Raw genomic sequence first — 21738 nt, forward strand, 5'->3', positions numbered from 1 at the left:
ATTTTGAAAATGGAATTTGCATGTCAGTAAAATTCTAGACTTTGGAACTTCGAAAATCTAATTACTCAAGAAAGGGGCTTCTTAAGTATTTGCTCAAGAAAATACTTATTTTTAATATATATTTTTTATACTTTTTTAAATAATTTATTTTAAATACATTCCATAGTCCATATCGATACATTTGACCATTGTTTTTATTGGCAAATCTACATCCCATTGTCCTGTTACACAATTGACCAATTAGAAATAAAATAATCATTCAAAGGTGTTTTTGAAAGGACTTTGGTGATGTCTGAATTTAAAAATATTTGCGGAAGTAAACAGCAAATCCGTATCCGTTGATTCATATGCCACACGAAAGAGAGAGATAAAAAAGAAAGAGAAAGAAGAAGAGGAGATCAAAAACAAAGAAGAAGAAGCGAAAAAGAGGCGTAAAACTTTTGATTGTCCCTACACAGGACTTTGGTGATGTCTGAATTTAAAAATATTTGCGGAAGTAAACAGCAAATCCGTATCCGTTGATTCATATGCCACACGAAAGAGAGAGATAAAAAAGAAAGAGAAAGAAGAAGAGGAGATCAAAAACAAAGAGAAAGAAGAAGAAGCGAAAAAGAGACGTAAAACTTTTGATTGTCCCTACACATGTAGCTTGTGAACGACAAAAAAGCCTAAAAAAGGTAAAGTTCCGTATTGCTGGCGGTATATATCAGGGCTATGATTTCAGCCGGGAATTTAAATACTTTACATACAGCTTGGCGCTTATTCATAGAAAAATTCTTTCTGACAACTTATATTGGTTCAGAGTTCAAAGTAAAAGGACCTATGTTAAATTATATTATATTTATAATTAAATTAATATAATTATATTATATTAAATTATAAGGATAAATTATCTGATTCGTACTCAGCTTAGTGGACCTAAACTGGTTTAGTGAAATAATTGAAATGAAATAATGAAATAAATATAAATAAAATGAAATATAAAAATAAAATGTGAAAAATAAAAAATAAAAACAAACATAAAAATAAAACATTAGAATAAAATGAAATATAGAAATAATAAATAGAGTGAAATAATTGTGAACAGATAAAGGAACATTAGCATTTTACGGATTCAATAAATCAAAGCAATCTGGTTTCATAAATGAAAAAGCGGATTATGATTTAGGGACTATACTAATAAACATAAAGATAAGCAATCTTTTCAATAGCATTACCAGATTTTCCGGATTAATTATGACTTCTGTTAATTTTTCTGAAACTCTACAAGAAATTAATCGAAAATTGAACGGAATAGAAATAGTTTCATCGCAGGTTCAAGATCTTAGAAAGGACCTATCTGCTATTTTGTTGCAAATTGATGCAACAGTGGAGAAGTTCTCGGAGGAGGCGTCACAATTGAAGAAGGAGTTTGCAAGCTAAAATGTTGGTTTCTGACGTAAAATTGAAAAGACTAGAAAATGAGTAAAAAAAAGTGTCGATCCTAAAAACAGAGGTTCTTCGTTACGAGAAGATGTAATGAAAGCACTGAACTTACACTGTGACACTGTGACAAATTTAGGGCTGAAAATGAAGGATAATAAAGACATTTTTCGGTTAAACGCCAAACAAGGCACGCGTCCAGTTTTGGTTAAGTTCACAAGCGGTTACATTTGCGATATTACATTGCGGCCAAGTGCTCATCTGAAAAGGGGGGGGGGTCTTGGTGTTAGTTCTGATTATACAGAGCGTGAACTGTCTATCCGTAACCGCCTGAAGTCGTTTCTTGAACGAGCTAGAGGAGAAAATAGAGAAGCAAGGCTAAGAGGCGCAAGTTATACATTGGTCAACAGTGTTGCTTTGATAAGCAGTAGTTGAGGTTACGAATCCCCCTAATATAGTCATCAGCGAGTGCCAATACACGTTGTAAGGAAAATGTGTGACAAAAGTATCACCGTGAACCTGGGTATGTTAGCAGTGCCGCAAAAAATTTAATAACGAGTTTGGTTTCTGAGAGTAGTCGATTTTAACTTGGAAGAACCTTGCAATTCAAGATCGCGTTCAAGATCTTCATCCTCAATTCAATCTTTCTTTAGTGTAATAGAGGAGCTTAGTAGTGATAACGGAATAAATGGGGTGAACAGTGAAATTCCGGTTATTCAAAAAGGCTCCACAGTGAATTCCGGTTATTCAAAAAGGCTCCACATCATCTTTTGTCGTGCCTATGGGGACTCCCAAGCGTAACAGCCAACAAATTATTAGCCCAGATGACCATCTAAGACAGAAGAGCAAGTAGGTTAGAGCCGACAATCCTGAAACCATGGAGCCTAAACAGCTATTTAAACAGTCACAACCCATTGGCTTAGATAGCGGATAGGATTAGCAGGGCCGTGGTGAAAATTACGAGTGTTTTTTAGCGCATTGGAATGTTCAGGGTTTTTCGTAAGTAGAGTGTCTTCTTAAATGCTTCTCATGATTTTTTCTTATTTTGGATCTCAAAGGAAGCGTTCGCGAATGGTAGAATTTATGGAAGAGTTGCATTATTGATAAGGAAAAGATGGCGGAACGTATCTCGGTTGAAAAGTTTTTCATGTAATCTAGTATGGGTGCGCGTATCCTTGGGTAGTAACTCGTTTATTGTTTTATTCAGTGTATTTACCGCCGGAAACTAGCACCTTTAGTTATGAAGATACCTGAGAGATAATAGAAAATGATATGGATCGTTTTCAGAAGTTTCCGTCCGATTATTTTATTTTTCTAGGGTATTTTAACGGATATACAGGGGGGGACGAAGGAACCCGTGAAGAGGAGATGGATCTCGAACTGGAACAAGTGAATGGAGTTTACATGATTGAGCTGTTGATAATGAGGAGGACGAGTAAGGATTGTAATTGGAGAAAGAATAAAAATTATTGGATTTTTGTGGTAAACAGAATTTGGTGATTTTGAATGGGAGGCCAGGGAAGGATGAAGGAGTGGGAGGATTTTACATGTTTTTCGGGTAGGCATTCAAGTGTCATTGATTATGGGGTTGTTAGCCTGGGGCTTCTTTCTTGTTGTATGGATTTTGAGGTGATGGCGCTGGCTGGGTCGGATCGCATGTCTATTGGGATTGAATTAAGAAGGGAAGGATGGGCTGAGAGCTGGAATAAAAAAATTGAGGTTAAGGGAATGATGCGTAATGAGTTTGGATGTAGAGAAGGCTTAAGGTTTGATAATGATAGTGAGGAGAAGCTGAAAAAGGTACTAGTTGAAGATAGAGGGCTGGATTCATTTATTGAAAAGAGCGAGAAAATGGCAACGGAAGGGGATATAGCAGGGCTGCCACAGATTCAAGTGGTGAAAAATAGGGACTTAGGGACCTCTTTTTAGTCAAAAAACCTCTCTAGGGACTGTTCTGGGCGCAAAATAGACCCCTAAATTCAGTTTTCAGAAAGCTTTCGAAGGAAAAAGCACTGACACCACAGCAAATGACACTTGACTAAGAAAAAACAAACATGAGTGATCATTTCCAGACATCTCTCCATGATCAGAGGCCAAGTGATGATTAAGATACCGACCACCAGACAATCGTCATGTCATGGGAGGAGCTTTTACCTTCTTTTTCTCTGAACGCTTACTTTCAAATGCCAATAATATGATGAAAGAGATAAGGGTACGGTAACTAGAACGCACTAACTGCTGCTAGTTCTTTGAGTCCCATCTATCATAGCCTGCGCTAACTATATCTCGACCATGTCCTTCTTTTTAATGCCTTTTTCTAGCCAGTTATGAGCTTCCTTCAGTAACTAGTCTGCGGGCTGTTCCTTGGTATCAAACGCTTCTTTTTTCCTTGAGAAATTTTTTGAGTCTCTATTGTCTGTCTTTTCAAAAAGATTTTAGGGAACTGCTGCTCTCTGGGCCGTTCTCTTGCCTCCAAATCCTACAGTTCTTTTTCAGTTTTTTCTTTCAAGGCTGTTTCCTGCTGTAGGTACAAATCATAGCTCTTTCTAGCGGATTTGGCGATTTTTATCAAGTCTTCAGAGACAGCAACATTTTGCGCAAGTGTTCCAAATCTACCCGACCTATGCATCACAAAAAGTTTTGCATTGAAAGTTCGTTCATTCATCGAAGCTTTCTTCACTGAGAACTCGCCCAGAAAGAGAGAAACCCCGCTCAATCCTGGCAGACCCGTTAGAAATGGTCAAAGCATTTTTTACGACTTCAGACAAGTTTGGATATTTCCCTCCTTGAACTACGTTGTTCCAATTGTCGTCGATCCTTCCTGGCTCCAATGGAAGTCCAGATAACTGGACTAGCTTAAACTCGTCAACAAACATGTCTTTTTGTGTCGTGATGGTTAACTTCCTAGCAACGTAAAATAAACTATGAGCAGAAACTGTCATTGTAACTTCATCGGGATGCAGAAAAGTTAACGCTTTCAACAATTGCTTTCTGCCGACTTCATCAAGGGTCATCTTCCAGAACTAGGGTCCAAGAGGTTCGGTTAAAAATAAGCAATCTTAGTTCATCCGAAGGAAACGTTTTTGACCACTGCATCTCGGAATATTTGTCCATATACATCTGCTTTTCCGTCGACGGATTTCTCAGAATAGTCAGACTCAATCATCTTCAGAGCCCAAGTAATTTCTGCAATTGTCGTTTCATCCCGCACTAAGCAAGCACCCAGGTGCATGGGCAGTTTTGCCTGTATACCGCTCTCCATGGAAGATGCTGCCGAGAGATGAAGCTGACTTCGGCGTTAGCTTTATAATAAAATTCTTCTTATGTTCAGCAGTTCTGGCGTTCTGCAGTAAAACGTAGGAGCCCTTATGGCAGACAAGCGATGTATTGCAGATAGAACAGTAGAAAGAAAACAGATCTCCCGGAATAGCTCTACACCTCTCTTTCATTTAGTGTCCCGTCGCATTTTTCTTTTCCAGCCAAGTCTCCCAGAATTTGCAATTCCCCCCGTTCTAATCCAAAATGAAACTTCAAACCCTAAACTTTAAAAAGAAGTTAGTAGAAAAATATATAGGCTATTACCAGAAATGTTTTCAAATAAAAAACGGCGCTAAGAAGTAGTCTAATAGTTCAAGAAATGTATGTAAGCTCAAAATCATGCAAACAACCTGGTTTTAACCCCACATCCTTCGTACTTTGTACTTCGAGCAATTCTCTTATTTTTTTTTCCTCTGTGCGCAACAAAGTGACAACCAGAAAAGGGTTTTCTACGTAATTAACAAAGCCAACCAAACCTTGCCCCCTCCTAGCCTATTGACTCCACAGGCAAAGGGGGTCACTCTTTCGTTACTAGTCTGTCCGCTCTGTCCACAAAGTAACGCTGTAGCCTATGTAACAACAAGTTTTGTCTTTCTTAGACAAGCAAAAAGAGGTTCCAAGAACCTCAATCCAAACAAAAATACTGAAAACGGTAGCCTTCAGAATACGAAGCTTTAAACCAAAGCAAGAAAAGGGACTTTAGGGACCTTTATCAAGTCAAGGGACCAATAGGGACCTTCATTCGATTTTAAGAACTTTGTGACAGCCCTGATATAATAGGTTCTGTTGAATTTTTGACGGGAATTTTGTACAAGATAGGAAGTAAGGTGGCACGTAGGAGAAAAAAAGGAAGGGGTACTGGTCTGATGAGTTTTTTGATAAGGAATGTGAGGATAAGAAGAAGGAGGTTTTAGTAGCTTTTAGATTGCTTAAGGCTAGTAGTACAGTTGATCTTGAAAAAAAGTTGCAGGTTTGTAGGGACAAGCAAAGAGGATATAAAAGGCTACTCAAGTGGAAGAAGAGGTGTTTAGAAGAGGAAGAGAGCCCAAAAAAAAAAAAAAAAAAAAAAAAAAAAAAAAAAAAAAAAAAAAAAAAGGGAAAAGTTTAGCTTAAATGATGCAACAGAGTTCTGGAGTTTAGTTAGAAAATCCACAGAAAATAGAGGGTTGACTGATTAAGTCCCTCACGCCGATACCTGGCCAGAATACTTAGAACAAAAATACGAAGAGATATGCACCAAAGGGGACGAAGAGAGATCTGATAAGGAGATGGATGGTTTAGAAGAGACAGCCGATATGGAGTTGGATTCAGAGGACGCTAAACTACTGGAGCCGGTTGGGCAGAAAGAAATATGGCATGCTCTGAAAAGCATGAGAGGGAATTCAGTACCGGGCATCGACAGAGTACCAACTAAGTTGTTGAAATGGTCAAGAGCATGCTTATTGTCAGTGCTTGCATCGATATTCTCTGCAATTCTAAGCACACCTCTGTGGCCGCAAAACCGGCAGATATCGGTTATGATCCCATTATTTAAAAACGAGAAAGAAACCTACACAAGAACTACAGGGGGATAAGTCTACGAAGTTCTATGAGTAAGCTATTTTGCAGAGTGCTGTCTAAAAGGATGGATAAATGGTTGCATTGTAAAGGTAAATTAATTGAATGTCAGGCAGGGTTTAGGGAAAATTATAGTATAATAAATTAAATTTTTAACTTACAGGTTTTAGTTAGTAAATATACGCGGTATAAGAAAAATAGGCTATATACGGCGTTTTTGAACATTAGGGGAGCATTTGATGAAGCTTCAAGGAGTACGTTGATATGGGTTTAGTGAAATTAGGATTACCAATTAAGTTAATAAAAGTTATAATGAAAATGTATGAGGTGGTTAAAATAGTAGTGAAGGTAGGTATTTCTTATTCTAGGCCAGTTTTGAGTAACATATGCCTTAAACAGGGATGTACTCTATCACCGCGTTTATTTGCTCTTTTTATTAATGATATTGAGGAGTATTTTAGAAATTGAAATGCCCCAATGTTAAATTTAATGTCGCTGGAGCTGATTTGTTTATTATTTGCATATGACATAGAATTGCTTGCAAAATCGGTTCCAGGTTTACAAAAGATGTTGGAGATTTTGGATAGTTATCTGAGGAGTAAAAAATTAGTTTTAAATATTGATAAATCAGTTATACTATTTTTTGGAAAAGATGAAAGGGAAAAGAATAAGTTTTATTTTAAAGGGAAAGAGATGAAAGAATTTAAAGATTTCATTTATTTGGGATGTAAGTTTACAGGTTCGGGGAGATGGAGTGAGCAGGTGCAAATGGCGAGTTGGAAGGGTCAGAAGGCCTCATGGGCATTACTGAAGAACCTGCTTAGGCATCTAGGACCGGCAGACAGTAAGCTACAGAAGAGAATTTTGGAGACAAAAGTAGGTCCGATATTGAGTTATGGTGGGGAAGTTTGGGGGTTTGAAAAAAGGGGAGAAAATAGAGTGAACATATTTAGGACATTTCAAGAGACTTTTAGGGCTAAGTGGGAAATTTAATAGTTTGGTGTTAAAGGGTGATGTAGGATTGTTTCCACTGAGGGTAAAAAGACGGGTTAAAATGATAGGATACTGGGTAATCAATTTTAGTCTTACCAATCAAAGGTTAGGAGCACGAGAAAATTTGCATGATTTTCGAAAAAAGGGAGAAACACCCCCTAAAAGTCACAGGAGAACCATACTGTAGAGGTTTCAAGCTATTATTTGCTAAAATATAGAATTTTGTATTTTTTGCCAGAGGAAAGATCACGGATGCGAATTTATTTGTTTGTTTTTCCCAGGGAAATTTTAACTGGAGGAATTTGCCAGAATTCCTGTATGAAATTCTTCTTATGTCTTGCTTTCTATTTGCCGACTCATTTTTAGGCGTGGATATGTTAAGGGTAATTGTCCAGGGTAAATTTTGACCAGGATTAAATTGTCTAGAGAATAAGTCCGTGGGTAGGACAGATTTTCCCGAGGAGGTGTAGCCAGATATCCTTCCATCATCTAAGAAACGATCAGAAATTAAATAAAAAAAAAACTGAAAGTAAGGAGCAACATTAAACTTAAAACGAACAGAAATTATTGAGGGGGTTGCTCCTCAACACCTCGCTCTTTACGCTAAAATTTTAATTTAGTCCAAATTATTTAAGAACGACTCATGAAACACTACATTCGTTTAATTAGAAAAATAAGAAGTATTGTTTGAAAGTACTAAAAAACTTAGTATATAAACTTAGTATATAAAAAAAACTATATGCGCAAGTCCACAGTCAACAAATCAGCGTTGCCACCCCTTTGGGTTCCTTAAGATTTTAGGATTAGTAGGTAAACATATGTTCAGCCTCACTTTGATTCTCCTGATTTACATTGACATGCTGATCCCCCCTTGGAGGATCGCTTAGCAAACTGGTATTGGCAACTATCTCAGAAGTATGAAAATGACAGATACGACCTTTAGACACAATCATATTCACATAAAGTGAATTTTGGAATAAACTAATGCGTAAATCTTGTGTAAACTCACAGTTGCCAGTACCCAGTAGTACGGTCTTCCTTAAAATAGCTTTATTTGCACCCATCTTATTTCGACTAATAATTAAGATGTTGAGAAAAATTGTTCTTGTAATTAATTAGTTTATTAAACCAATTAATTAAATTATATAAAACTGAGAAAAAGTTAGACAAATTATTCTTTTGGCTCGTTAATTACAAGACTAAATGAGTTAAATTAATCTTAATTGAGAGAAAACGGGAAAGTGTTTTCTTTGGGTAAATCAGTAAACTTTGGGTAATCATATCCTCGCATATTTGATGGCACCAAAACTCTTGCTATAGAATTAGGACATTTTATTTAAAACATAAATATATCTACTGTAAAAAAAAAAAAAAACACACTGCGTATGCCTAGTGGTAAACTTAAGTGCTGCCAATTTAACAGTACTAAAATTGAAGAAGCCATAAACTAACTTGTCAAACAAAACACTTATAAACACTACAAAAATTGAAGTAATGCCCCATAGATTTGACTTTCAGATAATTTTTAAGTAACCTCTAGAATAAACGTTTATCAGAATGCTCCCAGATTCTAGCTAGAATTGAGTTCTGGATTTTTGACCCAGTATGACGGATGTTACAACGCCTTCTCGATGTTGAAAAATCAGATCTATGAACTGTCGGATAATTATGGTGATGGGAATTAGTTGGGAAAATCCTAGAAAATTCGAAGGCAGTACACCGTAAAAAATAACCATGACAAATATTAGAAACAAAAATTAAACGTAGATGGTCCAAAGAAAAACACAAGTTCCGTAACGATGTTTGATGAACTATATTCAATATTAAGAAGTATCCTCATTGACTTATTTTGATGTATTTTAAAAGATTCGAAAACAGATAAAAAGTTAGAAGTCCATGCATAAGTACAATAAAGAAAATAGGGATGGATAAAGGAATAATAAATGATGTTTATAATTTGTGAAAAAATGGCAAAGGCGTGATATCATGCCAGTACAATCATCAAAGCACAGTGATTGAATTTACAAAATTTACAGGTTGGGGTGCCAAAATTCACAGTTTAAGTTTGCTTGCAATATTTGTTCTGTTGCCAGTAAACCGTTATTTTTGGTATTACTTATAATACCAATTAATTATATTAATTATTATATATAAATACTATAATATTATTAAATATATATAAATACTATATAAAAAATACCATATAATACTATATACAAATACTATAATATTAAATATTATTATATTAATACTATAATTACTTTCAGTTACAACTAGCACAGGTCACTCTTCACTTACTGTTTATTTTGCAATGACCTGTTTGTTCGGCTCATTGCTTTTCATAGAAAAAAAAAATATATGTTTGTTTTTTAATTAAAATATATCCTCCTGGAAAACTTGTTAACATGTGTAATAAGGCAAAAGACATACGAACAGGAGTAAAAAAAAAATAAGACCACTCCTTCCATACGAAGTGACTTCGAGAAAAAAAATATAATCATAATAATAATAATCTATAATAATAATATAATAATAATCCTACACTGAAGCCTTATAGCTCCATACTGTAGGAAATGCAGAGCGTTGTTCTCTGGTATAATGATAGAAAAATCTATTATAAGGGAAAATTTAACAGAAAAACACAAATATTAAAACAGCGTCACCAACCACAATTGTTGTTTGTTCGTTTATATTAGCTTTGTTCGTTTGTTTGTTCGTTCGTTTATATTGTTTGTTCGTTTACATTAAACAAAGGGCAAAAGATCACTCTTTGAGTTATTCATTAAAAAAAATTTAAAAGCGAAATTTTGCAAGGAATCATTCCCTTCCACCGTGAGGAGTCGAACCTAACAACCCCTAATTAGTAGGCCCGGTTACTTCCGCTACACCGACTGAAGGGTAATTGTTTATATTGTTTAACAGATTAATTTTAATTGGAAGAATGTATTTGCTACCTTTAATCACTTCATGTGTCCTGTTGGCTTAAAGCTTCATTTATGTCTATGGATAGTATATAGCACATTTTAAGGGATGTACATTTCTAGTACACTCCTACAGCATATTTAATCATCATGTCAATCAGTAAAATATAGATATTTTTCAACAAAAACAATATTGCAAGAAAAACAACAAAAAAAAACAATTTAATGAGGATGCATCTTTATTCGTGTTTAAGTTTTTATCTAACTATAATCATAGGCAGCGCAATAGCGCTGCCTCTGTAAATAGCGATGTGGGCACAATGTATTATTTATTTATTATTATTCCTATTTTTTTTTTTTTTTTTCTTATAATACTAAAAAGATATGTGGATTTGAGAACCTCTTATGATTGTAATTTACAAACATAGAAAAAAAAAATATTAACAACTCTATTGCACAAACCATAATAAACTGTTATTCCCAAGACCCTGCCAGCTCAAAACTTTAACAAAACCATTGGTTAAAATTCATGAGTTGAAATTCAGGAGCATTAAGGAAGCAAAGATAATATTGAGGTATTGGCTACTACTACCACTAATAACTCACTGTAGCCCCAAGCCCCCAGAGGCCAATACAGCTTCACAACCTCCTCCTCGATTCCAATCATAGGCAGCGGAATCGCGTGGCCTATTAAAATTGACTAGTGCACTTTTTAATAGTCGAAAGTGATTGGAAGGCTTGACATTTTTATAGTAAAGATCGATGTGGGTACAATGTATTATTTTGCCAATGCCGACCTTTCCCCCAAACACATCCAATCAAAATTTTTAGAAAGCCGTTTTGTTCAACGTAGTTCAAAGTTCTAGAAATTAGATCTTTGAGGATGATAACCTCCTCAGAGCCCTCGGGGCAAGGGTTGTGAGTTATGCCTTGGGGGCATATAAGGTTTTTATAGATAGTGATGTTGTAGAAACTTCAAAAAGGGCTTATTCTATTGGAAATTAGAAGGGTTTGTGCCCTTTTTAATAGTCGAAAGTGACTGAAGGATAACTAACACCTCTCTCACATTCACCATTTCCCCAAACCCATCCAATCAAAATTTTGAGATAGCCACTTTGTTCGACGTAGGTATAACGTCCAGAAATTATATTTTTGAGGATGACAATCCCCCCACAGCCCTCAGGGCAAGGGTTGTTAGTTATGCCCTGGGGGCATATATGATTTTTTTTTTATAGAAAGCGTTGTCGTAGAAACTTCAAAAATAAATCATTCGATTGAAAATTGAAACGGCTAATGCCCTTTTTAATGGTCGAAAGTGATTGGAGGGCAACTAATCCCCCTCCCATGTTCACCCTCCCATTTGCCCATTATGTTTAAAAACTAAATGTTGCCTTAAGATTAAATAAAAAAGCACTGTGGTAATGGTAATTCCCAATAAGGCATCTCAGCAGTATCCCATGAACGACTGAGGGTATTATGTTCAAACTTTCGAGGCTACTTCTGCTCTTAAAATTTAACCAAATCAAAATAGTGTAAGTATATCCAAGCTATCAAAGAAAGTAAACAGATTTGTTTTTACGAATGGTATCAAATTTTCTATTTCAGGTCAACTAGAGGAGGTGTGAAACTAAATTAAAAATTACTATTTGTGTCCAGATTTTTAAAAGGGTCTATGTTGTTAAAAATTGCTGAAAATTTTTCTCCAGCATACAAATAGCAGGCCAAACCATAAGTCTTAAAAAACGAAAACATTTAAAGTATTATTTTCTTTTTCCCTGAAAAGACTATGTCAATATAAAACGAACAGAAAGTAACTAAAAAAAACTTTTTCCACACAATAAGTTTTTCAAAGAAAAGTAAAGAACTCCATTAAACCGAAAATGAGAAAAAATAAAATAAAATAATCTACCAAGCGTGAAACTACCACAAATCAGCATCGATAAATAAATGAAACCTAAAACGAACAGAAATTACAATACATAACCGAGTCAAACTCAAAACGAGCAGAAATTAACATGAGTTGGGCTCAAAACCCCTATGCCTTCCCAAGGTCAGAACATAATTTGCATTTTACTGAAAAAAATACAAATGAATGTGCATTGTCAGTTTAATATACCCATACTGATATTTGGTAATCAAAATGTTAATACTTCTTGATATATTAAAGTTATAAAAATAAAAATATAGGGGGTTTGAGCCCAACTCATGTTAATTTCTGCCCGTTTTGAGTTTTAATAGACATTAAAGTTTTGATAGACAGAAAATTCCGCTAGAATTGATCAATACTACAAGCAACTTATTTTGGGTCATTACCCTTTCAATATGATGCATAATCTACTACTACTACCACTAAGACCTCACTTCAGCACCAATCCACCTGATGGCAAAACAGCTACGGACACTCCTCTTTCATGCAAATCTATTCAAGGCCTCCCTCATTACACCCTCCCAAGTAGTTCCTATTTCCCTCAAATATTGCCTTACGACATCCTCCCACCCCATTCGGGGGCAGCCTGATTTTTGTTTAGCCCTAGACGGTTGTCCGAGAAAGAAGATCTTCGGCAATCTATCATCCTTCATCCACAGAACGTGTCCTAGCCATCTTATCTTCCTTTAATTATAGCCCTAGAAAGCAGGATCAACCCAAGTTATTCGTACAGCTTCCTGTTTGAGATACGGTCAGTCAGTATGGTACCCAAAACAATCCATAGGCAATTTCTGCAGAAAACATTTAGTAAATCCTCCTTTGCTCTTCGGAGCACCCATGCCTCACAACGATACTTGACCAAATCTCGCAAATCTTCATCCGCTTTTCGGAGCGCCCCTACTTCAGAGCCATATTTGACCACTGTCATCACTGTAGCTTCCAATATTCTATTTTTTCCGCAGACTTATCTTTCTATTCTTTCAATTTTTTTTAAGTGTCAAAAAACACCCTGAGCCTTGGCTATTCTACTTTTAAAATCTTCACTGCTCCCACCGTTTTTACTAATAATACTACCAAGGTAAGTAAAGCTGTCCACCTGATCAACCTTTTCGTTACCCAAAGTCACCTTTTCATCTTCACTTATTCCTAGCCTTAGTGACTTAGTCGTCTTAACATTAATTTTCAAACCTATTCTAGCACCCTGAACCCGCAAAACTTCTAAAAGTTCATTCATTTTGCTCTCACTTTCCTCTAGGATGCTTGAATCATCAGCATAATCTAAGTCCAGGAGACTTTTTCCTCCCCATTTGATTCCGTGGTCTCCCATTGCCTTTCCTGTGCTCCTTAAAACAAAGTCCCTCAAAATAATCCATATAAAGGGGGATAGAACACAACCCTGCTTAACTTCTGATTTAATACAAAACCAGCTGCTAACCTCATTTCCTACATTAATCGCAGCAGTGTTATTCTCGTACATAGCACCAACCACTTTAATGTATTGGTCTGGTATACCATACAAGGGTAAAACCTTTACTAAAGCTCTTCTATCAACAGAATCGAACGCTTGCTCATAATCTATAAAACTGAGGACCAAAGGTGTTTGAAAACTTAGGCACTTCTCAATTATTAGCCTAAGAGTGAAAATTTGGTCAACACATCCTCTACCTTTTCTAAAACCGCACTGCTCTTCTCTTAAAACTTTGTCTACGGCATCTCTCCGTCTAAAAAGTATCATATATCTGTCATCCTTCATCCGCACAACGTGCCCTAGCCACCTCAACCTTTCTTTCATTATAGCCCTAAAGAGCGGTATTGAACCACATTTTTCGTATAGCCTATTGTTTGAAATACAGTCAGTCAGCCGGGTACCTAGAACAATCCTTAAGCAATTTCTGTGGAAAACATCTAGCAAATCTTCATCCGCTTTTCGGAGCGTCCATGCTTCAGAGCCATATTTGACCACTGTCATCACTGTAGCTTCTAATATTATAATCTTGGTTTGCAGACTTATCTTCCTATTCTTCCAGACTTTTTAACTGTGAAAAAACACCCTGAACCTTGGCTATTCTACTTTTAACATCTTCACTGCTCCCACCATCTTTACTAATAATACTACCAAGGTAAGTGAAGCTGATCAATCCCACCTGATCAATCTTTTCATTACCCAACGTCACCTTTTCTTCTTCACTTATTCTTAGCCTTAGTGACTTAGTCTTCCTAACATTCATTTTCAAACCAATTCTAGCACTCTGAACTCGCAAAACCTCTAAAATCTCATTCATTTTGCTCACATTTTCTTCTAGGATGCTATCATCAGCATAATCCAAGTCCAGGAGACTTTTTCATCCCCATTGCCTTTCCTGTGCTCCTTAAAACAAAGTCCATAAAAACAATCCATACAAAAGGGGGATTGAACACAACCCTGCTTAACTCCTGATTTAATACAAAACCAGCTGCTAACCTCATTTCCTACCTTAATCGCAGCAGTGCTTTTCTCGTACATAGCACTAATCACTTTAATGTATTTGTCTGGTATATCATACAAGGATAAAACCTTTGCTAAAGCTCTTCTATCAACAGAATTGAACGCTTGCTCATAATCTATAAAATCTTTGGTGATATTAGCATGACTTTAGTGATTTTTAAGTATCAAAAAACATCCTGGGCATTGGCCATTCTACTTTTAACGTCTTGACTGCTCCCACCCTCTTTACTAATAATACTACCAAAGTAAGCAAAGCTGTTTGCTTGATCCAGTTTCTCGTTACACAGTATCACCTTTTCACCTTTACTTATTCCTAGTCTTAGCGAATTACTCTTCTCAACATTAATTCTCAAACCTATTCTTACACCCTGAACTCCCAAAATCTCTATAAGTTCATTCATTTTGCTAAGATTTTCGTCTATGATGCTTAAATCATCAACATAATCTAAGTCTAAGAGAATTTTACATACACCATTGATTCCGCGTTCTCCCATTGCCCTTCCTGTGTTCCATAATACAACGTCCATCAGAACGATCCATATAATTGCGGATAGAACGCAACCCTGCTCAACTCCTGACTTAATACGAAACCAACTAAATTAATCTAACTGACCAAAAATTAGAAAAATTATTCTTTTGGTTAGTTAATTATAAGACAAAATAAGCTAAATTAATCTTAATTGAGGAAAATGAAAAAAAATTGGGGTAATTAGTTTGCTAATTGAATTAATAAGTTAATTTTAATCTAATAAATACTGTTCTTTTCATTAATTAATGTATAAATTAATAAATTTAAATCAACTTTGAGAATAAATTAGGAAAATTGTTCTGTAGATTACTAATTAAATAAATAAAAAGATCATTTTAATTTTAATTGAGGGAAAACTGAGAAAAATTTCACTAGGATAACATACCTAAATATAGCCCTTGCAAACAAGTCATTGAGAAGAGTGGATACAAACATTAAATTTACATGTATAAATCATATACAGATCAGTTTACATAAACAAATCCTAAATATTATTAATTTTTTTTTATTTCGTTTTTTTAGATACTACTACTACTAACAACTCATTGCAGCACCCTGCCACCTGAGGCCAACACAGGCACGCACGCTCCTCCTCTATCCCAATCTATTCAAAGGCTCCCACTTTATACCCTCCCAGGAAGTTCTTTTTTCCCTTAAATCTTTCCTTACGACATACTCCCAATCCAACTCCCAACTATTTAACTCCCAATCCAACCGAAGACGGCCAGTATTTCGTTTTGCCCTAGACGGCTGGCCGAAAAGAACAATCTTTGACAATCTGTCATCCTTCATTTCGTTATTAATTCGTTAATCATTATTTTTCGTTAATAATTATTATTTGTGTTTTCTTGGCATTCTAAGTATCTCAAAGAAATAATGGTATTCCCATTCCATTACCTTAGGGAAAGTTATGCCCATTTCTAAACTAAACCTTTAGTGTGGCCATCAACGTGTGGCAGAAGAGAGCAGACTAAAACCGGTTTTTAGAAACAGTTTTAGACACCTACCTAAGCCTTCAGTATGGCCATCAACTTGTGGCAGAAGAAAGCAAACTAAAACCGGCTTTTCGGTTTCTTCATCATAATCAGTCTGAAATGTTAATAATGGCTGGGCTTGATTTTCTGAAAGCCAAACAGCTTTAAGGCTTAATCCTGTTAGTGAGTAGGGAAGGTATTTTAACCTAGAAAAACAAAGTTTTATCATAGAAGAGAATAAGTTAATTCACTAAAAAAGCTATCAAGAGCATACCAAAAGAAGATATGAATAAATAAAACTTCATAAATGTCTTCAAAAATTTCAATAAATAAAACTTCCATGAATAAATAAAAACTTCAAAAAGAACACCAGCAAAACCCCAAGTTGGCATGTGTTACTTAAAGATCAAACTATTAAATACAGCGTCATAATGCCAAACTGATATTTTCTGACATTACTACTACTACTACTACTAACAACTTGTTGTAGCACCAAGCCCCCAGAGGCTAAAACAGCCAATCACTCTCTTCGCGCTATATATCCCAATCTATTCGAAGCTTCAATCTTTATTCTTCTCATGGAGTTTCAATTTCTTTTAAATGTTTTCTTATGACCGGTTCACACGCCATACAGGGGGGACCCCGAATCTGACATTAATAGTTTTTCCACCCTATGCAGAACCTTTCCCACTAACATATATTAAGACTATGTAACGCTGTCTAATCTTAAGGAACAAATTTTCTCCGTGAAGTAGGCAGTGGTAAGCAGACTCGAGCTCAGCTTAAATCTTTAAATTACGTAAGTCTATGCTAAGTTATAGAAAAATCAATATATCATCAACAAAATGGAGTTTCTCGATGAGCAATTTATAGATTAAAAAACTAAATTTATACTCAGAAAGGTTGGGGGGGGGACAATCAATTGATAGCCAATCAATCAATTTACAATTATGGATATATACAATTTCACAGCAAGAAACCGAGGGTTTATGGGGCTGGTAGCCCACATCATATCTGGGTCAGGTCTAGGCATAATTTGAAAACAATCAGAAAAAAAAATTGTTTTAACTGAAAGCAAGGTGCGAAATTAAAACTTCATACATACAGAAATTATTCCGTACATGAGGGTGCTGCCCACTGCTCAATCCCTCTCTAGTTACACTAAACTTTGACTTTTTGTCCCAATTCTTTAGGAATAACTCCTGAAACACAAGGGCCGTTGACTTTTTAAAGCCTTTTTAAAACACTAAAAGAAAGTGTAACGAGCGATAGATTGAGGAGAGGACAGCTCCCACATAAACGGACTAATTTCTGTTCGTTATAAGCTTTAATGTTGTTCCAAACTTTCAGTTGAAAATAAAAAAATTTAAATTTAATACTAACTAGAAATAGAGCCTAGAAACTAGAAACTAGAAATAGAGAAATATACTTCTACTCCAAGAAAATTCTTCGTGCCCATTCGGCCACGGAAACATTTCGTGGCGTTATTCCACGAGGGAACTTGAACATTCGAACAAAAAAAAAAAAAATAACAGTGGTAGTAAAAAAAAAACAAAAAACAAACAAAAACTAAATGAAAGAAAACGAAATAAAACAGATGATATATATAACAAACAAGAGAAATACATATCACATATAGAAAATAATATTTCATTGAGAAAAAAGATTATAATAAATATTTGGTCAATCAGAGCACTCAGGGAGATGGCATCAGTCTCTAGGGCGTTTTGACGCTTTTAATCTATTTAAAGATAAATTTAAAATATGATATAAATTATATAAATACAAATTAAAATTAAAATTTTTTAAATTTAATATAAAATATAAATTAAAATACCAAAAAAAAAATTATTTATATTAACATAAAATATAAATTCTTATTTACAATAAATATCTTTGAACGAAACATCTTTGAATAAAAATCTTTGAACGAATGCAAGAATGGGACTGGAAACTCTGCCCAGTGACAGAAGGTTACCTATTTTCATAAAAAAAAAGTTCGAAAAACGAAACAAAGAATAATTTCAGTTATAAAAAAGAAACGTTTACAAAGAAGCAAATACATGCCCAAAAATTTACCAGCCTATTTTCAAAAAAAAAAAAACTTCCAAAAAAATGAAGAATAAACGGACAGAAAACTCGTCACAAAATCTTTTCAGTTATAAAAAATACATTTGCAAAGAAACAAAAAATGCCCAAGAATTGCATATTTCCGTGCAAGTGAAATATTCCACAACCACTGGTTCGATACAATCACCATTAAAAAGTCAGCTGATACAATCAGCCATGAGACAAAACAGAGTACACTTGTCACATAATAAGATTCGACACCTTTAACAAAATAAGTTTTAGTAATAAATAATATAATAAATAATAAATAATAATAATAAAAGCAAGTTTAGACACCTACTAGATTTCTTATTGAGTCGATCTCGATTTGGTTTTTGAATTAAAATCAACTTGTTGGAAGTAAATAAAAACTCGAGAGTCATGGCCAAATAAGGTAAAGGCAAGACAGATGGTCTCTGTGAGAGGTAAAGCAGGAAAATTTTTTAAAAATTGTACGAAAATGATTAATTTCACTAGTAGTCTATCATCCATCCTAGATAAAAACTAAGGTAGATAGGCATAGAGTACGGATAGTTCAAATAGTCTATCAGTTCTGTGAACCATTTAAAGGTAATTGGAGATAAAAAAAAAATGATTTATGACCGAACACAGGACTTGCAGGCAAGTGGGCAAGTGAGAGTCATCTCAGTGAAATAAGAGCAAGAAAGAAATTCTAATCAAAATTTAGAACACGTTACAGCCACATTAAAAGGAAAAGGTTGCAGCCACTTTACAAGGAAATCATTTCAGTAAGATCCGGGAACAAAAACAAAGGCAGGTGGGTTCACTGTGAAATCAGGAAATCAGATTTATTTTTCAGCAAAAGCCACTTATTGCACTATTCAGCACTAACTTGCATTAATCCCGAGTCGTATTATTAAACATAACTTCTTTCTATATTTCTATTTTTATTTCCTTGCAAATGTTTCTTTTATAACTGACAAGATTTGTGTCGGGTTTTCTGTCTTTTTTTTTCTTGTTTTTTTTTCTTGCATTTTATTGCTGCTGTTTTGAAGTCCCTTTTATTTCTTTTTTATTATTTCTCTTTTCTGTACTTCGTCTTATTATATATGTTATATACAACAGGTTTTCAAATATATTATATTGTCCCTCTTAGATCATTATATTTTTATTGTTTATATAATATAGCATAAAAAGGCAAAGAATACGGAACTGGACTTCAAACTCCCTACCAGGTTCATGACCCTATACCCAAGAAGTGCAATGGAGGGCTGGGAGCCAGCCACCCTGTGCTTTCGCACACCCTTCCTCTTTACCTTCCCCAGATTTCTCAAGGTAGTCTTTAGATCTGGGTCGAAAATATTCAGTCTAAATATACGATATTTCCCCATCTACAATTACCTATGTTTAGATTATCGGAAACAATATCACCTGAAATTTTTAGGAAATATTTTTCACAGCAATAACTATAAGAATATTACAAGTTTGATCTTTATTTTTTTTAATTTTTTTATTTAATATTAATTTGATATTAATGGTTTCTCAATGTTATAATGTAACATCATTTATCGTTGCCAAAATAGTAAGGCTTCTTCTTCTAAATAAAAACAGAATATCCAACTTTGCAGCAATATGTATTTTAGACCTAGGCAAGAGTTCTTAGGGGATAAAAATTTACTTACCTGTTGCCAGAGACATCTAAGACATGCAAGGATTGGCACATTCCTATTTCAGATGGCAGTTCCGTCAATCGATTATCCCTTAATGACAAAACACTGAGTTCCGATAGGTTACCTAAAACCAAAACATCGTCATAATTTTATCTCTTCTTCCTCCCTTTTTCTTATTTCCCTCCTTTTATTTATTAATGGTAATTTTATTAATGGGAAGTATTATTTACTGATTCATATCAAATTATAAATTATGATTATTAATTAATATTCATTATTGATTAGAATAATAACATTAATTAATATATGGACAATATTTGAATCACAATAACTGAAGTGATCAGATTTATAACACTTTAATTTTAATTTAAGCAAAAAATTGTATGTCATTGACGTACCTGCCCTTCAGCGTTGTAAACCTCGACCCTTTAAAGAAGGCAATAGTAAGCTGATACACAAATTTGGACATTGTTCTTTTAAATGATCAGAGTCGAGACCAATTCATGAAAAGGTAAGCAGTTTTAATTATTTTTTTTTTTAATACTTTATTTTTAAAAATTTATTTTTAATAAAGATACAAAAATATGTGCATTTCGTATCTAGGAAAGAATTTTGTTTTAATGGAAATGTCAGAAAAGTTTTTTCTTTCAAATCTAAAGGGGCAATCCCCCAGCTTTCAAGCACCCTTATACAATAATTATACAATTTTCAAGAGAACCAATACCCTCTTCTCACCCCCTAAATAGACACTAGAGCTTCCCTTTACTATCCCAGATCAGTATCTGCACATTCTGGGAACTAAGTATGTTACTTAGGTATGTGCCCTCACAGCTCAAAAATTTCCAACCCTTGAAAAACGCAGGAAATAGCTGATATGCAAATATAGACACACTGTGCTTTTGAGTGCTAAGTCAGTTCCACACTGCCCCTGCCACTCCAGTCAGCGTAAAAAAAAACGCCATAAGAACAAATTTGAACAAGTGCGTTGTAGGACAAGTCAATTCAGTGATTCACTCTCTCCTTTATATTGCAATTATGATTAACGTTTAATACAATTTTGGGGTTTAGTGTTACAATTACATACAACTAATATAGTTTAGTGTTTAATGTGTTGTAAAAAGTATCGCAAATCAGTGGTGGCATTAGCCGCAACTATGATAGCTATTTCTAATAATCTTGAAGAGCAAAAGTAAGATTTCAATGGCTAGGTAACGTGTTATGGATGAAGGTAAAATAGCGTAAGTTGCCAAAATAGCGATTTTTAGCAATCCGACTTAGACAAAAACACAATAGGACGTTCTACGATCATGCTTATATCTTGCCAAAAAGTTAACAGACATAAAGGACAAACACCTAATTTTAAAAACTATAAAACTTATATACCAGTCCAGCGATTTGACCTCAAAGACCACAATACCTGATATACAAAACTTCCTTAAGCTCAGATTTTTCCATGTGGAAGGAGGGGGGCAGAGACATGTCATTGTCAGCAAAATCGAGTATATATTGCAACTTATTTAAAAAATAACAATTAAATAAGGATTAGGGAAGCTAAAATTGAACCTCTTAAAGACAATAAAAGCTGATGTCTCTGTAATTACCATATTCACTCTTATCACATTTTTTATTAAAGGGGATTAATCGAAGTTTTCCCAAAGTCACTAGGTACTTCCCCTTTTTCAATAATCATATTCATAATCTGCAGTAATTTATCTCTAACTTCCCAACCACCATAATTCGAAAACTCATTTACGATACTATCAGCAGATGGGGCCTTATTATTTTTAAATCCTTTTAGCACTGTCTCCATGTCATGCTCTTAAAAAAAATCTTCCTTCCCTTCAAACTTGTCAAAAAGTGTATCATTCTTTT

At 34.7% G+C, this 21738-nt stretch overlaps 1 protein-coding gene across 5 annotated transcripts in view; it reads right to left on the minus strand.

Moving 5' to 3' along the window:
* The window catches only part of scrib (scribble planar cell polarity protein), a 214732-nt gene that overhangs the window by 131707 nt on the left and 61287 nt on the right, over positions 1-21738 (minus strand). For all 5 annotated transcript variants that reach the window (XM_089098677.1, XM_089098679.1, XM_089098678.1 and 2 more), the window contains exons 9-10: positions 19879-19990; positions 16160-16332 (exon numbers count right to left, since the gene is read on the minus strand). In XM_089098677.1, coding sequence (XP_088954803.1) covers positions 16160-16332; positions 19879-19990 — 285 coding nt within the window. The remainder of the gene's footprint in view (positions 1-16159; positions 16333-19878; positions 19991-21738) is intronic.

Source organism: Artemia sp. Qi Xiang Cuo, chromosome 13, assembly GCF_049724085.1.
Source record: "Artemia sp. Qi Xiang Cuo chromosome 13, ASM4972408v1, whole genome shotgun sequence".
NCBI lineage: Eukaryota > Metazoa > Arthropoda > Branchiopoda > Anostraca > Artemiidae > Artemia > Artemia sp. Qi Xiang Cuo.